At 36.7% G+C, this 20,224-nt stretch overlaps 1 protein-coding gene across 3 annotated transcripts in view; it reads left to right on the plus strand.

Annotated features, from left to right (window-relative positions):
* acsl3a (acyl-CoA synthetase long chain family member 3a) overlaps positions 1-20,224 on the plus strand; it is a 93,911-nt gene that overhangs the window by 14,556 nt on the left and 59,131 nt on the right. For all 3 annotated transcript variants that reach the window (XM_039755968.1, XM_039755977.1, XM_039755987.1), the window contains 2 exons: positions 382-828; positions 14,126-14,303. In XM_039755968.1, the coding sequence (XP_039611902.1) occupies positions 478-828; positions 14,126-14,303 (529 nt within the window). In that variant the 5' untranslated portion in view covers positions 382-477. The remainder of the gene's footprint in view (positions 1-381; positions 829-14,125; positions 14,304-20,224) is intronic.

The following is a 20,224-nucleotide window of genomic DNA, read 5'->3' on the forward strand; positions in this document are numbered from 1 at the left end:
TATATAGCACCTATTAACTTAAACGAATTAAGTTTGCTGTTAACCACACTTTTATCACAGTCAAATAGAGATACTTTAGGCTAACATTGAATTTGCTTAGTCTCATTTTGGCAGCATCATTTATACAAAACTCAGACTCGGCCCTCTAACCCAGTGCTAGTAAATAACTTCTGAAAACAGAATTCTTTGTGAATATTCTTTTATTGTAAATAGCTGTGGTGTTTAATAGATTATAATTGACATAATATTGGTTAATTAATTTTTTTCCAAAGTTTTTTTTTATGATTTTCACTCTAATGAACTTTGCAAGAAAGTATAATGCATAATAAATTATTTTATTGTTATGTTTAGAATTCTTCAATATTTCCTTTTTAATTTTAGGTAAGGAAAACCTGTGTTACAGCATTGGGAATAACGTGAAAACTGAAAAGCCCTGTTGTGCCTATACACCTTAAGCTCCTTTAATCAACTTCAAGAATGAAATTGAAAGAGAACATCAATCCTTTATTATTGCAAGTTTTACACTCACTAATATGGATCTATTCTATGGTCACTTTTATTCCCTGGTATTTAGTATCTGGAGTCAGTCAAACTCTCTCTATAGCCAAACGGGTTAAAGCACGACCTGTAAATTCAAATCCTGGCTGTCCATACCGTTCTGTAAACAGCATGCATTGCCTTGCCTCTGTTCTATACCCTGGCTGTGACACATTGGACAAAGTGTTTGAATATGCCAAGACCAAATTTGGGAAAAATGACTGCTTGGGAACTCGAGAGTTAATAAGTGAAGAAGATGAGCTACAACCAAATGGGAAAGTCTTCAAAAAGGTTAGTCTGGAATTAATTTGCAGTATTCTTTTAACATTTTCTACATTTAACTGTTTGCTGATTATGAGGAAATACACAGTAACTCCTTGATATACAAAACCACAGCAAGATTTACTTACCTTTTGATTATACTTCACTCTTAATATGTGAATTTTATATTTTGTCTTTGCTTTCTTATTTACTTTTCATTTATGCACTGGTTAAGGCTATTTATTAGATGTAATGAAAATACAATAGGATGAACTGTTTTACATTGTAATGAACCTAAAAGGAAAAAGAAAAACTGTAACTGTAATTTTCAGTGATACCTATTAAATATGTTGTATTTATACATATAAGTTTTATTGAGACTGACAATGTACAGATTTTAGCTAATGGAACACTTCTCCAGGTTTTAAATCCAGATTCTGCATGTTGTTATAAATATATCCACACATCCATTTAGCGGTCCAGCTTAATCAAAATTCTGGGCCACAGGAGTAGGGAATAAGAGCGTATCTAGTGACTTCCGGGCAGAAGGCAGTATCAGTTTCTTTGGACTGAGCCAGTACTTCAGAGGATACTGACACAAATAAAACTGAACTGATATCCATTTGTGACCTTTCTGACTTGGTGCAACATCATTTTCCTACCTGCTCAGGTAACATCAATTAGAAACTCCAGCAGGATTTTTTTTTTAATTTAAACAATCTCCATTTTTTCTGTTTGATAACTGCAAGAGACAAGTTTCCTAACTTAAATATTTAGTCCTCTAGACGTTCTGACACAGTTGTGATATTTTTCTCTCATCCTCTTTGCCTTCTTCATGAGAAGATTGTCTTGATCACAACAACTACACTGCTTGAGATAAAGTGGCCAAACCAGTTACATACATAAATCATTTTGTTGACTGCACATACTTGAACATATTCACGCTTTCTCTAATCAGCATATAATTTATAGAGATGTGCTTAATACAGCAGAAAAGTTTATTATGGCAGAATGATTGAGAGTTGCTATGAAAACCTTTCTACTTTGTTGTATGTTCTCTGTGATTCATTCATTGCTTCATATTGCATCTTGCTCTTTTCTCAAATTTTCCAAAAAAAGTAAGAAAATGTATCCCTTTTGCCATGATAAAGTTGATAATTTCTACATACATATCACTACATACTGTATATCCTAGTTGCACACAATCTTTTACTCTTTACTGCTACACATATTTCACCATTCTCTTTTAACAGTTTTTTTTTATATTTTAATATTTAATGAACGCTGATCTGCAGAATGATGTTTAGCCCTTATGTACTGGTCCCATCTTCTGTATGCATGCATCTGTCCTTTGTGAAATTGTTCCTGTTGTCATGAGAGTAATAAACACATTTGTAGTTGCTTGTTTTGTGACCTCATCTTAAAAAAAAGAAAAACAACTTTTGTCTTGAACCTGAAAGTCTTGACAAATTTTGCCCAGTCTCTCACTTGAGCTTTCTTTTCACATATTTTGAGGATCTTATTCTTTTCTAGCAATATTTTCAATTTCTATTAACTTGAAAGAATATGAGTTCAAGACACAACATAATTTAAAACTTTCATTGCTCAGAGCCTTTACTGTTTAGTTCACTGTCTGCTACAAGTAAAACAGTATCTTAATCCTGTTAGATCTTAGCACAACATCTGATACATCTGATCTGAGTATATAACTATTTTATTGTGTCTTCATAGACTTGAGGAAGACATTTGATAGAGTATCATAAGAAGATGTGTGTTACTATATGAAGTAAAAAAAACGTATTTCAGAGTAATTTAAGACATGTACAGAGAAAGCAAAACTACTATTTGATGTGATGGATTAGGTCACAGATGACATAAAATTGATTCTTTGTGGTACATGAAATTTGCTGAAAATATGATGTTGGTAAGTGAAAACAGACTGTTGAAGGAGAAAAATGAAAATTGGCAAAACTAAGACAGTGGACACATGCATGAATGTTTAGTAAGGAGACAATTACATACATTTGCAAAACAAGTAAGTAAATAATGTAATTGATAGATACAAAGTGATGAAGATTATTATATTGAGATGCAAGCTGCATTTACAATCTGGAGAAAATAATAGGGATGTCTTTGTGACAACAATTTCCCGGTGAAGGTTAAATTAAAGCTGCGGTGGGCTGGTGCCCTGCCCGGGGTTTGTTTCCCGTCTTGTGCCCTGTGTTGGCTGGGATTGGCTCCAGCAGACCCCCGTGACCCTGTGTTGGGATATAGTGGGTTGGATAATGGATGGATGGAGGTTAAATTAAAGATTTGTTGTACAGTTGTGAGACCAGCAATGATAATATGGCTTAGAAACAGTGGCCATGATGTAAAAGGTTGGGTCAAAGTTGGATCTTGCTGACATGAGGATTGTAAAATGGGTTGCTGGGACTGTTGAAGCTAGTCTCACATACAATGGTGGAAAACAGAAACTAAAAGGTACAGAACCAAGAAAAAAAAATTGAGTTGAACCCATTGAGTAAATTTAATTTTTTTCAAATTTCAAACTGTAAAGTGCACTTCCATGCCAGTGTGAGACAGTTGGAGGATTACACCCAAGTATAAAAGCATGTGTCTGTTGATTGTGGCAAATTTATGAGCTTGTCAGCTGATGGCAAACATAAACAGATTCAAAGTTCCTAAAAGATGTACTATAGAGAACCCTATCATGTTTCTTAGACCATAGAATGAACCATGCAAAACAATTACAAAAAAAACAAACAAATATACTGTGTTTTTGACATGCCTTGCCAATGAAAACACAGTTGGTGGTGTGCTTTCAGGTAGGATTAAAACAACAAGCTGGTATCTATTATAAACAGAATGAACTACTGTTCCACCATTGTTGTAATTATCACAAATGCTTTAAACAAAGAACTCATGGAATTCACACCCAATTTGTACTTCAAAGGCAGTTGTATATTCACTCCTAAGTATAGTGGAGTCAAAGTATTCAGATCCCTTTCCTGTTTTCATTTTGCTATGTTGCAGCTTCTGTTCTAAAATCATTTACATGTGTTTTTGTCCCAACATTAAGCAACACTCAGTACTCTAGAATGACAAAGGGAAAACAAAACTTTAGAAAGTTTTGCAAATTTATTTAAAATAAAAAAACTGAAATACCACATTGACACAAGTATTCAGACATTTGTGCATCACAATTTATTGATCATCATTTAGATTCTTCTACACATTGTTTATTTGTCCACCTGTGGTGAAGTCAATTGATTGTACATAAAAATAAGAAAATACACACAACTGCCTATGTAAGGTCCCAATATTGACCATTTGCATCAGAGCAGAAACCAAGACATTAGGTCAAAGGAATTGTCCTCAGTGCTTAGAGACAGGATTGTGTTGAGGCATAGATCTGAGAAAGGCTACAAAATATTCTGCAACACTGAAGGCTCCCATGAGTGCATTTACCTTCATAATTCTTAAATGGAAGAGGTTTGAAACAACCACAACTGTACCTAGAGTTGTCTGTCTATCCAAACTGAGCAATCTTGGGAGAAGAACCATGGTAAGAGAGATGACCTAGAACCTGATGGTCACGCTGCTCAGCTCCAGAGAACCCCTGTGGAGTTGGGAGAAACTTCAGCACTCCACTGATCTAGCCGTTATATAGAATGGTTAGACAGGAGCCTCTCCTCAATAAAAGACATGAAATTCTGCTTGGAGCTTGTAAGAATGCCCCTAAAGGACTATCATAGTGTAAGAAACTAGATTCCCTTGTCTGAAGAAACTCTGCTTTCACTTTTTCATTCTGGGATTTTGAATGTTGTTTGATGTGTGGAAAAATGTTTTCAGATGATGTTATTACAAGGCTGCAACATAAAAGAGTGAATGGGTCTGAATATTTCTAAATTCAGTGTACTCAGGTTTTTCTCCCACATCTTAAAGAAATGTGTATTAGGTGGATTGCAAAACCTAAAATGGACTGGTGTGGATATGTGTCACTTGTGCTCTGAAAGGGACCAAGTTCCTGCCTTGCTCTTAATGATGCTGCTGTGATATGTAAACAGATGGTAGAGGTTTTGTGAGATTGCTTGGTGTAGCAGTGTCTTGTGGTTATTTCACATTAAAAAATTGAAACTGCCATGTGAGTGAAAAGACACCAGGGGGCAACAAAATATAACAAAGATTATTTCTATGAAAAATGGGTATTATACTGATTAGCAAACAGTGTGGGAATTGGGGACTATGATACCAGACGTTGAATAATTTCATTGTCTAGTTTATATAAGTGAGAAAACATAAGCCTCTCAACTTACACCATTAAACTGTAATTTTAATTTTCATACAGCTTAACTAACTAAATTGAGCTGCCTCTGACAAATTTAGAAAATGTGCGTATTTGTTGTATTTTATAGTATAGGGTTTAATAATAGAATATAAATTGAATATTCAAACATGCCAGTTCTGATAGAACTATATCATTTTTAGAGGTAATAAAGTAATAAAGTTGTCTGCAAGTTAAAAAGGGTAGACAGTATGGGGTGGTGATTAAGGTTTTGGGTTCAAATCCTGTTACTGATATTATGTGACAATGAGCAAGTCACTTCATCTGACCGTGCTCCAAGTTGAAAAACAAAATAAATGTAAAAAAATTGTATCTCAAAAGTTGTAAGTCACCTTGGATAAAGGCATCATACAAATTAATAAATATAAAACTAACAACTCTCCAAACCAGTATAGTGTATTACTGAGTAGTGTCAACCGAAAAAGATAGTATATTCTGTCCATTTATTGAATCTGTTTAATCCATTTTTATGATATTTGAGAGCTGAATTCCATTCTATGTGCATTGAATGCCACTCTCTTAAAGGGCATATTAATAGCCATACCCATGCTAGTCCATTTTATGTTTGTGAAGTCCACTTAACCTTCATGTCTTTGGAATACAGAAAGAAACTAAAATACCTGTGGAAAGCCTATGCAGAAAAGGGAAGAATGTGAAAAATTGTTTTTCATTAAATATTTTTTGAAAGACCAAAAAGCCAACAAATTAGATAATAAAATAACAACCCACCCATGTTGCCTGCCCATTGTTATGGTTAGCAAAAAGCAGGGACTAAGCTAATTGACCTTTCTCCAACCAATCAGTGGACAGCGGGACTCCTATTACATTATCTTTTGACCCTCAAATGTATGGTAACCCAAAGGGCAAAACACAAACAAGAGTAAAAACTCTAACAAACATAAAAAAAAATAAAAACAAAAACAATAATATAACAATAAGAGAAAGTGAAGTGGCAGATAAAAAGATGACAACTGAGAAAAAATGTAAGAGGGTAAACAAAAGGATGAAAATGCAAAGAAAACATGAAAAAGATGACAGCACAAACAAAACCTGAAGACGCAAAAAAGTGACATGTTAAAAAGATACAAATGCAAATAAAAAGTGAAACCACAAGCAGAAAGATAATGCAGATAAAAAAGATGAATAACACAAACACAAAAAGTGAAAAGGCAAAAAGATAAATGGAAATGCTAGGAAACAATGAAAGCATAAAATACATTAAAAACACAACAAAAATTGAAACATCAATGATATCACTTGAAAAAAAGTGGAAGTGGGTAGATCAGTGGCAAGTACCAGGAAAATCCAGAGTAGGCATTTCTTTGAACTTGAGAAACCCAATCAAAATATTTTCCCCACTTTACATTTAAAAGCTTGAACTTTAAACCGTAGCATTTCTTGTTCAGAAGCAAACATCTGTGTAAATCTGGGTGCAGCAGACAGCAACATATTGCATGTCAGTTGGGGCACTGACAAAGACTTTTGTTTGTCTCATTTATGTCTCAATGCTGACATGCTCATCTGCTGCACCAAGGTTTACAAGAATCTTTCTGTGAAAAAGGAGCAGTTTCACTTCAAAAAGTTCAAGCTGCTCTTGTAATCTGTTTGTTCCTTTTTTCTAACATCAACTCAAAAAAGGTAACTCTGTTCATTAATTTGTCATGAAGAGTCTTAAAGAATATCATACAAGTAAGCTTTTAAGGGTAGATACAAGTGATCGCCCCAACACTCATAGAGCACTTTGAGTATACAGGTTCCCAGAAACCAGACTGTGTTCACCTTATACAAAGTTGATCCAGCTTTTGTTGTTTATTTTCAATTAATCTTTTGATTGGTCACCTGTGATTAACAAGATGATGCTTTGGTCTTCAAAGTCATTTTTTGATGATAATACAGTCATATGAAAAAGTTTGGGAACCCCTCTCAGCCTGCATAATAATTTACTCTACTTTCAACAAAAAAGACGACAGTGGTATCTTTCATTTCCTAGGAACAGCTGAGTACTAGGGTGTTTTTTGCAAACAAAGATTTTTAGTGAAGCAGTATTTAGTTGTATGAAATTAAATCAAATGAGAAAAACTGGCTGTGTTGGTTGGATTAGCTTGTTACGCCTTGAACTTCGTAGACAGGTGTGTCCAATCATGAGAAAAGGTTTTTAAGGTGGTCAATTGCAAGTTGTGCTTCCCTTTGACTCTTCTCTGAAGAGTGACAGCATGGGATCCTCAAAGCAACTCTCAAAAGATCTGAAAACAAAGATTGTTCAGTATCATGATTTAGGGGAAGGCTACAAAAAGCTATCTCAGAGGTTTAAACTGTCAGTTTCAACTGTAAGGAATGTAATCAGGAAATGGAAGGCCACAGGCACAGTTGCTGTTAAACCCAGGTCTAGCAGGCCAAGAAAAATACAGGAGTGGCATATGCGCAGGATTGTGAGAATGGTTACAGACAACCCACAGATCATCTCCAAAGACCTGCAAGAACATCTTGCTGCAGATAGTGTATCTGTACATCGTTCTACAATTCAGCACAATTTGCACAAAAAACATCTGTACGGCAGGGTGATGAGAAAGAAGCCCTTTCTGCTCTCATGCCATAAACAGAGTCGCTTGTTGTATGCAAATGCTCATTTAGACAAGTCAGATTCATTTTGGAACAAAGTGCTTTGGACTGATGAGACAAATATTGAGTTATTTGGTCATAACAACAAGTGCTTTGCATGGTGGAAGAAGAACACCGCATTCCAAGAAAAACACCTGCTGTCAAATTTGGTGGATGTTCCATCATGCTCTGGGGCTGTGTGGCTAGTTCAGGGAATGGGGCCCTTGTTGTCTATCTATCTATCTATTTTCTGTTAATCCATCCATCCATTATCCAACCCGCTATATCCTAACTACAAGGTCACGGGGGTCTGCTGGAGCCAATCCCAGCCAACATCGGGTGCAAGGCAGAAAACAAACCCCAGGCAGGGCGCCAACCCACCGCAGGGTGCACACACACAATCACCTACACACCAAGCACACACTAGGGACAATTTAGAATCACCAATGTACCTAAACCTGCATGTCTTTGGACTGTGGGAGGAAACCGGAGTACCCGGAGGAAACTCACGCAGACACGGGGAGAACAATCCAATACTATTGTTTCCATAAGGCATGTCATATATTAAAAGGAAGTTGCTACTTTGAAAGCTCCGCCAATGATAAACAAAAATCCAAAGAATTAAGAGGAGTTCCTAGACTTTTTCATATGACTGTAGTCCTAGCACGGCACAATGTTAAGTGATGCTGTCTCACAGCTCTAGAGTTCTGTATTTGTTTTGTGATGCAGGTTTCTGTGTGTCGTTTGTGTGTTCTGTGTGTGTATGAGTTTTCCTCCAGGTACACTGGGGTGTGAGTTGTCACTCAAAAACGTACCTATTATGACAGTGCATTGGATAAACAGATGTGAAAGTGAAAGAATGAATGGGGGAAGAAATTCTAATTTTTTTTTCTAGATATTTACTTCATCATATTGCATTTCCACACTCTCAAAGTTTTCTTAATGCTGACATGTTTTGTACAGTATATAAAAAGCCTGTTCTTGTTGGCATCTGAGGCTTTGAGCAAATGACTTATAGACTTGCACTTAATAAGTATTTGCCTGGCTTTCTTTGGAGATCCTGTAAAATATGCCCAGTGTTGTTGTCTAGTACTCTTTAGTGGCAGTATGATTTTATCGATTTCACTCCTATGTCATTCCTGTATTTGCCTCACTGAATGACCATGAATGAGTTTCTTAATCTGTTTGTGCTTCACCTTTAAAAAATAAAATGTTCAATCAAAATTTATCCTAATCTGCTTGGCAAAGGCATCACACAAACATATAAAAAAACACAATATTTTTCCTAATTTATCTTTACATTGATCTTTTCTCACTTTTTACTAATTTATGGTCACACCTGAGGCTGTGTAGCTTATTCAGGCAGCATCATACATTAACCATAGACATTGTGGTTGTCTTTCACAATGCGATTTGTGCCAGTTTTGAGTTGCGAGTACATCATTTCTTTTAGAAGGAGAACCAAAGTATGCAAAATAAAATACTACAGTCATGGCCAAAAGTTTTGAGAATGACACAAGTATTGGTTTTCACAAAGTTTGCTGCTTCAGTTTTTTTAGATCTTTTTTTCAGATGTTCCTATGGTATACTGAAGCAGGGAGATTCACTCAAAAGAGACCCCGAATATTCTGTTGTAACTTCTGTTAGGATGAAGCAATCTGAACCAAAAAAATATGCTTGAGGTATGTGTAATCGATTGCATTACATGTGATGCTGGAAACTGTTTCCGTTTTCTGCCAGACACATTTCAGTTCTGCGCTCCTTGCTCCTGATCATATTGGCAAGCATCTTGGGGGGAGAAGCTGCAATTTCACGTTGGATTTTTTTCTTCAAATCTTCCACAGTGCGAGGCCTGTTCTGATAGACTTTTCCTTTGAGCATACCCCAAAGGAAGAAGTCTGGTGGTGTCAGATCCGTCAACTGTGGTGGCCAAAGTCCCTTTGAAATTACCCTGTTGCCGAAGAAGGACTCAATTTTTGCCATGCTCCTTGCTGATGTGTGAAAGGTTGCTCCATCTTGCTGGAAGTAACCGTCTGTTAACTCACGATCATCCAGTTGATTCACAAACTGTTCAAAAATGTCCAGTTACATATTTGTGTTTATGGTAGTGTCAAAGAAAATGGGGCCTATGATGCACAACTAAGTCATTGTGCACCATACACTGACTTTTTCATCATGGAGCAGTTTTTGGTGAGTGGCAAATGGATTTTCAGAGGCCCATATACAGGTGTTTTGCAAGTTAACATAACCCGAAAAATGTGTGGAACCACACCTCATCTGAGAACCATGTGATATCCAATATTCTTTTGTTGTCCCTCACAAACGCCTGGAACCAGATATGGCTCTTTTCTCCATATCACTTGCTTTGAGATTCTGATCAATGGTGACAATATACGCATTCAATTTTGCAGCTCTCTGGCATGTTGAGTAAGACCTCCCAGTCTCATTTGCCAGGCATCTCAGAGATTTATTTCATAGGCGACTGCTGCAGACGATGTTACACGTCATCGATTGTGTCCTGCAACATTTTCGGACAGCCTCCACTATGAGAAGGGATTAATGATCCCATCGTTTCCAGTTTCCGTACCATCTTCTGAATACTGTAACTCTTTTTGAGGGTATGTCATGAACACCATGTTTATTTCCAAAATTCACTTGGACATCATTTAAATTAATTGGTTACCCAATAGGTTTGCAGCATGAATATTCGCTGCTTAATACTGTACACCACTATCCTAATGAAAAGTAGAGTGACTGAGTGAAGGGGTACGAGCAGTATGCACCCAGGTGTTGCAAATAGAGGTGAAATGTTGCGATTGCTGTCTGGCACCTACTTCATTGCTCTGATGCAGGGGCATCCTGACTTGTTTGAAGCTCCATATACTGAGGAGTACATTGCACGTTGTTTCGTTCAGATTGCTTTGTCCTAGCGTAAGTTACTACAGAATATTCGGGGCCTCTTTCGAGTGAATCTCCCTGTATAATTACAAGCATAAGTTTCAAAGGCTTTTATTGACAATTACATTACACAAAGAATCAATATTTTCAGTGTTGGCCCTTCTTTTTCAAGACCCCTGCAAGTCACCCTGGTATGGCTGTCAGTCAACTTTTGGACCAAATCCTGACTGATGGCAACCCATTCTTGCATAATAAATGCTTAGAGTTTGTCAGAATTGATGGGTTTTTGTTAGTACACCTGCCTCTTGAGGATTGACCACAAGTTCTCAATGGGATTAAGGTCTGGGTAGTTTCCTGGCTGACTGAGATGGGAATAGACTCACACCTGGTGGCATGGATTGTGGACTATCTTACCGACAGACCTCAATATGTGCGTCTTGGGAACTGCAGGTCTGACATTGTGTTCAGCAATACAGGGGCGCCGCAGGGGACTGTACTTTCTCTGGTCCTGTTCAATCTATATAGTGGAATCTATATCTATTGTAGGAGTAAAGTTGGACAGTTTAACATATGTGGCAACGCGATGGACACTAAGCAAACTCCTGTCAATCATGAAGAATCCACTGAACAGTGTCATTTCCAGGCAGAGGAGTAGCTTCAGTGACAGATTTTTGTCACTGTCTTGCTCCAGTGACAGACTGAGGAGATCGTTCCTCCTCCACACTATGCGACTCTTCAGTTCCACCCAGGGGAGTAAATGCTAACATTACTCAAAGTTATTGTCTGCTTTTTTATTTTTATTTTTTTAATTTTTCATTTTTATTACTATTTAATTTAATATTGTTTCTTTGTATCAGTATACTGCTGCTGGATTAAGTGAATTTCCCCTTGGGATTAATAAAGTATCTATCTATCTATCTTATCTATCTATCTATCTATCTAATCTATCTTATCTATCTTATCTATCTATCTATCTATCTATCTATCTATCTATCTATCTGTTCTTATGCAAAATTGTGAGTGAGCCCACTCCATTGGCTGAGAAGCAACCCCACACATGAATGGTCTCAGAATGCTTTACTGTTGGCATGACACAGGACCGATGGTAGCGCTCACCTTTTATTCTCTGGACAATCTTTTTTCCAGATGCCCCAAACAATCGGAAAGGGGATTCATTACAGAAAATGAATTTACCCCAGTTCTCAGCAGTCACAATCCCTGTACCTTTTGCAGAATATCAGTCTGTCCCTGATGTTTTTCTTGGAGAGAAGTGGTTTCTTTGCTGCCCTTTTTGACACCAGGCCATCATCCAAAAGTCTTTGTCTCACTGTGCGTTCAGATGCACTCATAACTGCCTGCTGCCATTCCTGAGCAAGCTCTGCACTAGTGGTGCCCCGATCCCGCAGCTGAATCAACTTTAGGAGATGTATTCAGATGATGGTGCTTGCTGGACTTTCTTGGGAGTCCTGAAGCCTTCTTCACAACAATTGAACCTCTCTATTCTAACTCAGTCAGCATGACAGAGTGATCTCCAGCCTTGTCCTTGTCAACACTCTCACCTGTGTTAATGAGAGGATCACTGAAATGATGTCAGAAGGTCCTTTTGTGGCAGGGCTGAAATACAATGGAAATGTTTTTTTTTTTTAAGATTCATTTTCAAAGAGTGACTTTGCAATTGATAACATTCTGGAGTATATGCAGATTGCCATCATAAAAACTGAGACAGCAAACTTTGTGAAAATGAATATTTGTGTCATTCTCAAAACGTTTGGCTACGACTGTGCATGGACAAGGAAGAGAATAAGCAAGATGTGCACAGATAGTCTATTTGGCATTCAAACAACATCTTTCTGGAGACTTTACAGTATAGTTCACATCTTCAAATAATGTCCTTCATTTGACTTTGCATTCTTGCTAAACGTCTCAGATCTTTTTAAATGTAATTCTACAAATCTGTAAAAATGTGAAGCAAATAATAAATTATGTTTGTGCTTTACCCTTTGGGCCGTTGTACCAATATTATTATTGTGTACCACATCCCCAACAGTACTCAAATCTCAGGTTTTCCCTATCACTCTCTGGCAGCATGCCTGTACTTGGCATAGAGCCAGTTAATCCAGTAAACCACTGTCTTAATTTCCCATCTTAAGAGGGCATACTACTTCTCATGAGGCATTTTGCATAATTATGGAGCCTATTGTCTGATTATGTTGGCAATCAAAGCCTAGTTTTACTTGAATGGTCACGAGGGTTTCCAGTGGCACCGTATTCTCTGTCAGAACATATTACAACACAGTTTCCATCATGAACAGAGAAATTGAACTGCAGACCTGCTCTGGATCTACTTCTTCAAAACAGTAATACGCTAATTAAAATAGGTATTTGTATTAACTATCCCAGCTATAGACTGTAGGAAACATATGTTTAATAAACAGAAACAAAATGTGAAAAAATCAAGCGAGATCTTTTGTAGACCTTTGGAACAGGTAAAGTTAAAGTTAGGCTGACTAGCCATTCATCTCCTCCTTGGAATTTTATAATATGCTACAATACGTGCAGGTATTTAAAACTGTGATATAAATCATTACATTGTTATGCTGTCTGTGTTCCTGTTGATACTAGATGTAGTCATTCATCTATTTCTCAATCCATGGCCAGGGATAGTAGCTGGGTCAGGCTTTCAGTGGCACCATTCATCATCTTTAATTCACTTTAGGGTCAAAAGAGACAGCATCTTATCCTTGCAGTGCTTCCTGAATAATTTTGTACTTAGTCTTGTATGAATAGAAGACTAACAATGGCATTCTTATATGACCAATGAAAAGTATTTCAATAATAAAAATGTTACATTTGAAAAGATTATAATGTACATAATAAATAATTAGAAAAGCTTACATAATAGAAAGTAACCATAGTCCATTAGAACATTACAACAATCTAGACAGAGGCAGGCCATTCAGACTAACAAAGCTCACTAGTCCTGTCCCCTTAATTCTTCTAAATAAACATCAAGTCTAGTTTTGAAAGTTCCAAAAGTCTTACTGTCTACCATGCTACCTGGTAGTTTATTCCAAGTGTCTATAGTTCTCTTTGTAAAGAAAAACCTCCTACTGTTTGTGCAAAATTTACCCTTACCAAGTTTCAATCTGTGTCCCTGTGTTCTTGATGAACTCATTTTAAAATAACAGTCTCAATCCACTGTACTAATTCCCTTCATAATTTTAAACACTTCAATCATGTCACCTCTTAATCTTATTTGATAGACCATTGCTAATAGTTTTATAAGCCAACATTTCAAAGATTTCCATTGCATTGTACAAAATATTGAGGAAAAATAATGATATTTGTTTTCATAACAGGCAATTATTGTTAGCTGGATAACTACTGATTTTTTAAAATTTAAATATATTTTCAAGTATGGTCTGTATATTAACTAAGATCATTATGTCTGATCTTTAACTGTATATTTTTTTATTTGCATTTAAGGTTATCCTTGGTCAGTATAACTGGATGTCTTATGAGCAAGTTTATGTTGCTGCTTCTCAGTTTGGTAGTGGCCTGGCAGCCCTTGGACAAAGAGAAAAGGCAAACATTGCTATCTTCTGTGAGACAAGAGCTGAATGGATCATTGCAGCACAGGCCTGCTTTATGTATAACTTTTCTCGTAAGTAGAAGTTAATCACTGCAATAGAGGTTTTTAAAAACACATATACATAAGATTTTTCAAATATGGAATTATAGAGTATTTTTATTAACAGATCTACAGATAGTACGTTTTTAATAATGTTAACAAATGTTAACTCTTAACACTTCAGTATTACCTAAAACTTGTCTGAAAAAATCCTGCAGACTTTGAGTAAATGATTATATTCAGAATAGCAGGACATTTTAATTGAATTAATTTAAAAAATATTCTATCTTGATGGGTTTTAGGTTTACTTGGACTTGTTGATCTGTTGTGGTTTCCTATTTGAAAAATGAAGGCCTCAGAAAATACTTTCATATAGTTTTGAAAAGATACATAAAAATATTCTTAACCTACCCTGTTTCAGTACCTTTCAGCGTAGTATTCAATTTTTTTTTCACTTCTAAAGACAAATCTAGAACTGGCACATATGTGTATGAGTATGAAATAGCAATATAAGTTTACAAAACCATGTTACATTTACAGTACATATCTAAGACACATTTATTTAAATGTCAGTAGTGGAGTAATAAACAGTGCACCAAAAAAAACATGTAAAACACATAAGAACTGACAAGAGAGCATGGTGTCAAAAGTGTGTAGCTGATGAACTGTGAAAAGTGTGGGACTTTATCTTAGTGGGCACTTGCAGAATCCATGGCATATTAAAATGTTGTTAGCTTTATGTTTTGTGCCTTGTGAAGACATTCCTGCTGCTTTTGAAGAGCTTGCAAATACTTTTAAATATAAAAATGTTATATGACAGAAGGAAATGGAAATAGAAATATGGTTTTTAAATATGTAGTTAAATGTTTTAAAGTTAGTGTCTTTGCTTATGACCTTGTTTGTTATCTGTGTAATAAGTGAGACTACCCCTTTAAGAATAATGTACATGCAAAAGAAAACAGGGAATGTATTTTATACCAGTATATTATCATCTTTAAGGTAATGTCAGTGTGAATGGACTTGTAAGTGAACTGTGTGTACTGTAATAAGTGATCTGCCTTTAAGGATATTGCCAGGAATGCTGAGTTATTTGAAGCAGAAGGAGAGATAGAAAAAATGCCTTGTGAAGGATTGAACAGTGCAGATATCCTTTTATGAAATGGGTTTGTTGTCCCTCATTTGTACTATGTCACATTAGTTTGGTCCACAAATCAATGAAAAGAGTTGATGTTTGTAGAATCATTTCTCCACAAGGCTAATCTTTATCCATTGGGGGTAGCATACACAATGAAAATGGCTTTGGGCCTAACACTCTATTTTGAGAGATGCCATGTCCAAGTTCACACATAAATGATAAAGTACTGTCATCAGATACCTTCACATATAGAAAAAATTCTGAAAATAAGTAGATTAACTATCTGTATGACAGCTTAATGTAATTCTCAAGTATGAGTAATAAAATGTTGTGGCTAGTAGTGTTGAGCTAGTTATTTAACTGAGGTTCATCATAAATTCCTCCAAATCTACAAAATTTCAGCAATTGATCCTTGAAAAATACCCCTGTTCTTGTCATGGTGGCAACCATAGGGAATGTTGATTGAGACCAGATCTAAAGTAAGTTGTCAAGTGTCCAGTGTTAAAAAGGTACCCAGATTTGACTGAGAGGTGTTGGCATGCCAAAAATATGGCAACTGTAACAATTGTTTAAGTGAAGGCCCAAGAGTGGGTGGAGTTGGAGGTCATGGAAATGACTTTTGGATGGCCTGCAAGCGGTGCCAGCAAATAATTTGATGACTAGAGAAGTTTGTCAGTAAGGATAGAGAACTGTTGACCTCAACTAGGGATATTGTTGAGAGTGGATTGAAAACTTTGAGGTACCTGTAGATCAAACTTGTATCTTTGATGTGCAGTTTGCAGTTAGTATGATGCAAAGTGATGTGATGAAAGCTAGCACCGTCTTATCTGAGGTCATGGTCGTCTTACAGAATAAAGTGGTTTGTTCTCTGTGGGTAAGGTGTGGGTAGCTACCTCAAGTGGATACAATCACGTGCCTCATGGTCTTATTCACTTGTGAGACAAGAGAACAGATTGATCGCTGAGGTTATTGATACGTTGAGAGTATTAGGAACATTAAACTGGCTCATAATAGTAAAGAAGGACCTAAGTCTACATACCAAGCTGTCAGTTAATTTATCTGTGTGAATCCTATCCCTAGCTTTGGTCACAAGTTTAAGAGACTGCAGGTGAGCACAAAAAGTAAGATTACTACACAAAGGGGCATTGAGCTATATGATAGGATGAATAGCTCAGGAGAATGGGAGGGCCTCAGCTTCATCCCACTGCTTTCCAGTATTGGCAGGAGCCAGAGGTGGTGATTTGGATAAATAGATAGGATACCCTCCAGACATCTCCCACAGGGAGATATATGAGGCAGACCCAGGACAGGACATAGTAGAACAATTATGTCTTTCATATGTTCTGGGAGCATCTGGATATTCCCAAGTAGAAATGGATTAAATTTGTTAGTTATAGGGAGGCCTGGTCAAACCCACTCATCATGTTGCTGCAGTTAGGAAAAGTGGAATAAAAAGCATGGTGATAAGGAAGATGATGAGTATTTTGTATGGGTATTACAAATAATTAAGTTACCTAAGTTTAAAAACTCATTAAAATGTACTTTTTCAAGTAAATCTGGAAATGGTAGAAGGCAAGCAAAGCACAGATATGATGGCTCAAGCAGAAGGTGTCAATGGTTTGGGAATATTTCATTTTAAAAACAAAATAGAAACAGTTATCTGCTGAGAATATAACATTAAATGTGTGCAACATTAACTGTGCTGCAGCATCTATAAAGAAGATATGTAGGTTTGACCCAAGACTTGTCTGACACCACAAGGTGAGCTATGGCTAACTGCAGATTATGTGTCATTGTGGTGAGCTACTTAACTACTGGCTTTGTCAGCTTATTAAACATAACCACTGGTTTAAATGATATGATAAGAATAGACAAATTTAAAACTCTAAATGTGCTTGAATGCATTCTAGCCCCATAATAAGGAATAAAATAATGTACAGCCTCAGACTTTTCATTATTGTAAAAAAAGTTATCCCATGTACTTTTTATTTTCTAATACAAGCTACTGTATTCATAAAATATTTTTCCAGTTGTTTAATGCTATGAATATTCATAACAGCATTCAGAACACATAGCACGTGAACACAACTTGATTACTTTATCAACTTTTTGTATTGTTTGAACTGCTAAAATCCTTTTTCACTGGATTACGTAACAGTACTTCATCATCGTGAGAGAGGGCACTTGTAAGGTGGAGCGAATACCTAGATATGTGTTTATAAATAAACACTGTACAAAACACTGTACACTCCCTTTTTGAGTGCCTTTTTGTATAGAGTTTGTACTTTGTTTGGATTTTGTCTAGCAAAGGCTGTTAGTTACTGTTCTGCAGTTGAAATCCTATGGTTATTCATTTGCTTATATTGGTGATGTACAGTATATATAGGTTTACAAAAGTCATCTTTTTCTCATTTGTTGCACATTTCCTTTTTATCAGAATATTACTTTTTGCATAAATTACTTTTTCATGATTAATTTAATATGTGTTATGTGACAAGTCTTAATACTGTCTCCTTTCTGTATATGTGTTTAATGTCTTTAAGCCATGTACAGTGTAAACAGTTATTACCTTTGTTTGACATTTAAAAAGAAATATTGTTATTTTGTTATCATATGTTCATATAACATAAGACAAAAGCTCCTTATTAACAAAAAGAGATCATGCAGTCATATATTTTTGATTTGTTTTAATTTCAGAAGCATATAATGAAACTGTTAGTGTTAGCCTCCAAAAGGCTTTACTAAAGGCTTTACTGGTCAGAGAAGGCCTCCTTTGCCTTCCTGGAAAAGGCCTACCCCAATGAGGCCTAATCCCAGCTTCCCTGGCCTGCCTCAGGCATTGCATATCCAAAAAGAACTGAAGCCTTCAAATAGAAACTTGAAGTCCCAAAAACATATCAAAACCCATAACCACCAATAAGAGGGTAAGATGTAAGATGCCTTTATTATCACTTTACAATACAGTGAAATATCATTTGGAGCAAGCGTATAGATAAAGGTATATAAGATTAGATATTAAACTACAAGAAGAACATATTTTAAAGTAAATATTAAACTATGAGAAGCACAGTTATTATTTTAACCATGGGGGTTTGTAGGGGAATGTAAAAAGCTCCAAACCACAAACACAGTAATACAGCACACAATATATGAATACTGTAAAACAAGAGATTTGTATTCCTTCTAAAGCACCTTTCCAAAGATGTCCTCCACGAATCAGCCACAAATACAATTCCAATCACAATGAAGCAATGAATCTTCCTCCTTCCGTCCTCCAATTGAGTGTTGCCTGCTGCCTCCCAACTCTGACTCTTCCATGAGTGGCAGAAGGCTGCCTTTTATACCAGACCCAAAAATGCATCTGGGGTCACAGCATGTCTTCTGGGAAGCACTTTCAGGTCATAGTTAAAGTATGGAGGTCCTGTATTAGAACTTAGAGACCCTGACAGGGCTTCACTTCTGGGCTTCATATCCCAAGCAGCCTAGCTGGTGTCCTGACTGGGTTCCCATGTAAGGACCACTGCCACCTGATGTATGGGGGATTGAATTGCACCTGACTCCCGGCTTCTTCTGGTCCGTCCATTATTTTGTACTTGCTGGGCCCAAAGTTAATTTATTTGCTCCCCTGGCCAATTTGTCGTTGCACTGGCCTCGCATTCAGGTAATGTTTTTCTCCCCATCCCATCTGTAATGCCTTTTCTCCACCTACACTATTAACAGTTTCAGATATGCAAGAGTAAAAGTAAAGGTAAATACGAGGTGTGGCAGAAAAGTAATGAGACTGGCAACACTGCAAGCGATCTGGCAACGCTGCACTGTTGTCCTTGATAGAGCACGTGTATCAGTACCCTCCCATAGCTCAGTGCGAGTTTCAACTCCTTCCGTTAACTACGTGATTTTTGTGACTGCTATTAGCGAAGTTGTGTTTTTGGTTGTGTGTCACGCAAAATGGAACAGCGGAATTTGGAGCAACGTTGTGCCATTAAACGGCAAGTGTGACATTTGAAAAGTTAAAACAGGCCTATGGGGAACATTCTTTATCCCAAGCTTAAGTTTTTCGCTGGCACAAATCATTTTTGGAAGGCAGAAAACAAGTTGAAGATGAACACCGTTCAGGGAGGACTTCAACTTCGAAAACCAATCAAAACATCAAACGTGTGAACACTCTTGTGAGATCAGACCATCGTTTAACATTAAAAATGTTGAGTGAACAATTAAATTTGAACAGATTTACCGTTCATCAAATTTTGACTGAACATTTGCACATGCAAAAGGTCTGTGCCAAAATGGTGCCGAAAAACTGCCCTCTCCATAACAGAATTTTAGACCTCAAAATGCATTCCTGTGGTTCCCCAGCCCCCTTGTTCACCTGACCTCAGTCCATGTGACTTTTTCCTTTTTCCTAAACTGAAAAATGTCCTCAAAGGACGTCATTTCGGGACTTTAGAAAACATCCAAAAGAGTGTAACGGACATGCTGAAGACCATACCGGTTGAAGACTTCCAACAGTGGGAACAACGTCTCCATCGGTGTGTAGCTGCCCAAGGGAACTACTTTGAAGGGGATAACATTGATGTTTGAAAAAAATAAAAACTTTGGTAAATAAAAAATCAGTCTCATTACTTTTCTGCCACACCTCGTATGTAGTAAAAGTAAAGGTAAATATGTAAGTATAAAGTCACAGTTAGAATTACAGTCAATGTAATGGTCATGACTTCCACATGGTTCTACAGTCAGTGTAATGGTCATGAGTTCCACATGGTTCATGCATAAGTGTGTGACTATGTGTGGTTGATGCACAAGTTCAGTTCAATCAGTA

Source organism: Polypterus senegalus, chromosome 1, assembly GCF_016835505.1.
Source record: "Polypterus senegalus isolate Bchr_013 chromosome 1, ASM1683550v1, whole genome shotgun sequence".
In the NCBI taxonomy this organism is placed as follows: Eukaryota; Metazoa; Chordata; class Cladistia; order Polypteriformes; family Polypteridae; genus Polypterus; species Polypterus senegalus.